Source organism: Empidonax traillii, unplaced genomic scaffold (assembly GCF_003031625.1).
Source record: "Empidonax traillii isolate 1590-97213 ecotype Southwest subspecies unplaced genomic scaffold, ASM303162v1 scaffold3358:size13467, whole genome shotgun sequence".
Classification (NCBI taxonomy): Eukaryota; Metazoa; Chordata; class Aves; order Passeriformes; family Tyrannidae; genus Empidonax; species Empidonax traillii.
Genome location: NW_020958551.1, coordinates 3,701 through 8,709, shown reverse-complemented (window position 1 = coordinate 8,709; position 5,009 = coordinate 3,701). Strand labels below are relative to the sequence as shown.

Genomic DNA, 5,009 nt, shown 5'->3' with positions numbered 1-5,009 from the left:
AGGATGTGGATCTGGGGGATGCAGAGCAGGGGATGTAGATGCAGGGGGTGTGGATCCAGGGGATGCAGAGCAGGGGGATGTGGATCCAGAGGATGTGGATCTGGGGGATGCAGAGCCGGGATCCCCCGGCCCACGCCTCATTCCCCATGCGAGGGCTCCGCGTGCTCCGTACCTGGGATTTGAGCGACATCAGGTGCTGATGGTCCTGGAACCGCCTCCTCTCAAAGTCCTCGAGCTTCTCTTTGAGCTGCTGCTGCTGCTCCGAGCGCCTCCAGAGCTGCTCCTGCTGCCGCTGCCGCTGCTCGTCCTCCTTCTCCGCGCGCACCCTCTGCCCCAGCTCCCGCAGGTACTGATCCCCTGGGGAGCACAGGGGTGTGGCAGGACCATCCCAAAATCACACCTGGACACCTCCCACCCCAACTCCCGCAGGTACTGCTCCCCTGGGGAGCACAGGGGTGTGGCAGGAGCATCCCAAAATCACACCTGGACATCCCCCACCCCAGCTCCCGCAGGTACTGATCCCCTGGGGAGCACAGGGATGTGGCAAGAGCATCCCAAAATCACACCTGCACATCCCCCATCCCACCCCCCGCAGGTACTGATCCCCTGGGGAGCACAGGGGTGTGGCAGGAGCATCCCAAAATCACACCTGCACATCTCCCCACCCCACCCCACCCTGCCCCAGCCCCAATGTTACTCCACATCCTGATGGAATGCTCCGGGATGCTCCTCCTCCTGAGGAATTCCTGCAGCACGGCAGCCGCCTGTGGGAGCGCAGGGAGGGGGCTCAGGGTGGGGGGTGTTGGGGTGATGGAACGGGTCCCGGAGCCGCTGCCCTGCTGGGAGCCGTCCCCACCTTCAACCCCTTGCCGGGCAGGTTCCAGTATTTCACCACCAGCGCCTGCAGGTATCCCCCGGGCAGGCCGTGGGATCTGTCCCGGTTCCGTGTCTCCATGTCCCGGGACAGGTTCTGGAGGGTCTCCTCGCACCTGGCGCGGGACAGGCGCTCGTTGTTCGAGAAGAACTTGTCCCTCAGGGCCTCCACCTGGCGCTGCGGAGATTGAGGGGTCGTGGAGTGGGAATTGGGATCCCGCGGGACGTCGGAGTCTCCGGGTCAACGTGGGGGGGGACTGAGACCCTCCGGGTTGAGGTGGGAGCTGGGATCCCCCCGGGGGCTGACAGGGAGATCGAGATTCCGAGGTTGTCGTGGGAATTGGGGTCTCCAGGTGGATGTGGGAATTAATTGCCACATCCTGGGTCAGCGTGGGAAGCGGGATCCCAGGATTGACACATGAATTGGGATCTCCAGGGCACCATGGGAATTGCCACCCCTGGGTCAGCATGGGAAGCGGGATCCCAGGATTGACACATGAATTGGGATCTCCAGGTGGATGTGGGAATTAATTGCCACATCCTGGGTCAGCGTGGGAAGCGGGATCCCAGGATTGACACATGAACTGGGGTCTCCAGATGGATGTGGGAATTAATTGCCATCCCTCAGTCAGCGTGGGAAGCGGGATCTCAGGATTGACACATGAACTGGGGTCTCCAGGTGGATGTGGGAATTAATTGCCACCCCTGGGTCAGCGTGGGAAGCGGGATCCCAAGACTGACACATGAATTGGGATCTCCAGGTGGATGTGGGAATTAATTGCCACATCCTGGGTCAGCGTGGGAAGCGGGATCCCAGGATTGACACATGAACTGGGGCCTCCAGGTGGATGTGGGAATTAACTGAGATCCTGAGTCAAGGTGGGAACTGGGAATTCCCAGATCAACACCCACAGGTCAGCGTGGGATCCCACCTACCATGAACTCGTCCTGGCTATTGCGGATTCCATCCGGGAAAGCCCGCTCCATGAACAGCTCCAGAGCCTCTCGCTCGCAGCGCCTGTGGAGCCGCAGCAGCTCCGTCACCGTGTCCACGGGCAGCTCCAGGCCCTCCGTCCGCTCCCGGTAGAGCTGCAGGGCCGCCGCCACCGCCGCCGCGTTGGCCGCCGGGGCCACGTCCCGGATGGCGCGCTCCAGGCACGGCACCGCTCCCGCCCGGATCTGCTCCACGTAGATCTCTGCCAGCCTCCCCAGAACTGCCGGGAGAGAGAGAGAGAGGATTTGGGAAGGGAGGGGAGAGAGGGACCCCCCCAATCACCGAGGGGTCACCGAGCCCTGGGGGTCGTGGGGTCGGTCGTGGAATGGCGGGATCTGCCGGGCCGGGAGGGACCTGCGGGAACCACCGACCGAGTCACAGGATGGGGAGATTGTGGAATCCCCTGGGTCGGGAGGGTCATGGAATCTTGGAGTCATGGAATATCTATGGTAGGGAGGGGACCCAGGGATCATGGAATCATGGAATCACGAGATCCCAGAACCCCCTGGGTTGGGAGGGTCATGGAATCTCGGGGAGTCATGGAATATCTACGGTAAGAGGGGACCCGAGGATCATGGAATCACAGAATCCCCTGGGTTGGGAGGGCCATGGAATCTTGGAGTCATGGAATATCTGTGGTAGGGAGGGACCCAAGGATCATGGAATCACGGAATCCCCTGGGTTGGGAGGGCCATGGAATCTTGGAGTCATGGAATGTGTAGACCCAAGGATCACGGAGTCATGGAATCACGAGATCGTGGAACCCCCTGGTTTGGGAGGGTCATGGAATCTCGGAGTCATGGAATATCTACGGTAGGAGGGGACCCAAGGATCATGGAGTCACGGAATCTTGGAGTCATGGAATGTCTAAACCCAAGGATCATGGACTCATGGAATCTCGGGGAGTCATGGAATGTCTAGACCCAAGGATCATGGACTCACGGAATCTTGGAGTCATGGAATGTCTAGACCCAAGGATCATGGACTCATGGAATCTCGGAATCCCCTGGGTTGGGAGGGCCATGGAATCTCGGGGAGTCATGGAATATCTATGGTAGGGAGGGACCCAAGGAAAGGATCATGGAATCTTGGAGTCATGGAATGTCTATGGTAGGGAGGGACCCAAGGATCATAGAGTCATGGAATCTTGGAGTCATGGAATATCTATGGTAGGGAGGGACCCAAGGATCATGGAATCACGGAATCCCCTGGGTTGGGAGGGCCATGGAATCTTGGAGTCATGGAATGTCTAGACCCAAGGATCATGGAGTCATGGAATCACGAGATCGTGGAACCCCCTGGTTTGGGAGGGTCATGGAATCTTGGAGTCATGGAATATCTATGGTAGGAGGGGACCAAAGGATCATGGACTCATGGAATCTTGGAGTCATGGAATGTCTAGACCCAAGGATCATGGACTCATGGAATCTTGGAGTCATGGAATGTCTAGACCCAAGGATCATGGACTCACGGAATCACGGAATCCCCTGGGTTGGCAGGGCCATGGAATCTCGGGGAGTCATGGAATATCTATGGTAGGGAGGGACCCAAGGAAAGGATCATGGAATCTTGGATTCATGGAATGTCTGTGGTAGGGAGGGACCCAAGGAAAGGATCATGGAATCTTGGAGTCATGGAATATCTATGGTAGGAGGGGACCCAAGGATCATGGAATCACGGAATCCCCTGTGTTGGGAGGGTCATGGAATCTTGGAGTCATGGAATGTCTCTGGCAGGGAGAGACCCAAGGATCACGGAGTCATGGAATCACGAGATCGCGGAACCCCCTGGGTTGGGAAAGTCATGGAATCTCAGAGTCATGGAATATCTACGGTAAGAGGGGACCCAAGGATCATGGACTCACGGAATCTTGGAGTCATGGAATGTCTAGACCCAAGGATCATGGACTCACGGAATCTTGGAGTCATGGAATGTCTAGACCCAAGGATCATGGACTCATGGAATCTTGGAGTCATGGAATGTCTAGACCCAAGGATCATGGACTCATGGAATCTTGGAGTCATGGAATGTCTAGACCCAAGGATCATGGACTCATGGAATCACGGAATCCCCTGGGTTGGGAGGGCCATGGAATCTTGGAGTCATGGAATATCTATGGTAGGAGGGGACCCAAGGAAAGGATCATGGAATCTTGGAGTCATGGAATGTCTATGGTAGGGAGGGACCCAAGGATCATGGAATCACGGAATCCCCTGGGTTGGGAGGGCCATGGAATCTCAGAGTCATGGAATATCTATGGTAGGGAGGGACCAAAGGATCATGGACTCATGGAATCTCGGAGTCTCCTGGGCTGGGAGGGATTATGGAATCGTGAGATCATGGAAACACGGAATATCCCCCAGCTGGGAGGGACACCAGGATAGCTGAGTCACGGAATTCTGGGATCACGGAGGCAAGGACTGTCCTGAGCTGGAGAGAGCCCGCAGGATGATGGAATGATGGAATGATGGGACCATGGAATATTCTGAGCTGGAAGGGACACCCAAAGGTAATGGAGTCACGGAATCGTGGAATGAGGGGATCGTGGAACGAGGGAATCACGGAACACCCCCCCCGGATGGGAGGAACCCACCAGGATCGCTGAGCCACAGAATCACGGGATCATGGAATTATGGAATCTCCTGGGACTGGGAGGAGGGGGGGGGGGGCCCACAAGAACCCTCGAGCGGCTGAACTCGACGATCCCAGAGGTCTTTTCCCACCTCAACAACCTCCTGATTATTCCGCCCTCCCGAATCCAACAATCCCTGGGCCCAACACACTCACGTTCCCCGGTGACGACGAGGCCCCCGGGCAACGTTTTCGTCTGCGCCTCCTCCCGGAGGAACGTGAGGAACTTCTGCTCCTGCAGCCCGGCCGGGGTCTCCTCCGGGTGCCCCTGGATCAGGAAGCACCGGCGCTCCGGGAAGAACTGCCGGATGCACTCCCGGGGCAGGTTGTGCCGCTGGGCCCGGGTGTTGGTACCTGCGGGGTGGGGTGGGGTGGGGTGGGGGGAGACCACGGGGCGTCACCTGGGGCGGGGTCGCACCTGGACATCCCTCACCTGTGCCCTCACCTGGACATTCCTCACCTGGACATCCCTCACCTGGACATTCCTCACCTGTGCCCTCACCTGGACATC

General features: G+C 58.3%; 1 protein-coding gene across 1 annotated transcript in view; it reads right to left on the bottom strand.

The window, feature by feature from the left end:
• Nucleotides 1-5,009, bottom strand: part of LOC114072499 (guanylate-binding protein 6-like) — an 8,752-nt gene that overhangs the window by 1,395 nt on the left and 2,348 nt on the right. Inside the window, exons 4-9 of the mRNA XM_027910383.1 lie at nucleotides 4,655-4,852; nucleotides 1,810-2,087; nucleotides 857-1,051; nucleotides 698-764; nucleotides 279-357; nucleotides 166-172 (exon numbers count right to left, since the gene is read on the bottom strand). Coding sequence (XP_027766184.1) covers nucleotides 166-172; nucleotides 279-357; nucleotides 698-764; nucleotides 857-1,051; nucleotides 1,810-2,087; nucleotides 4,655-4,852 — 824 coding nt within the window. The remainder of the gene's footprint in view (nucleotides 1-165; nucleotides 173-278; nucleotides 358-697; nucleotides 765-856; nucleotides 1,052-1,809; nucleotides 2,088-4,654; nucleotides 4,853-5,009) is intronic.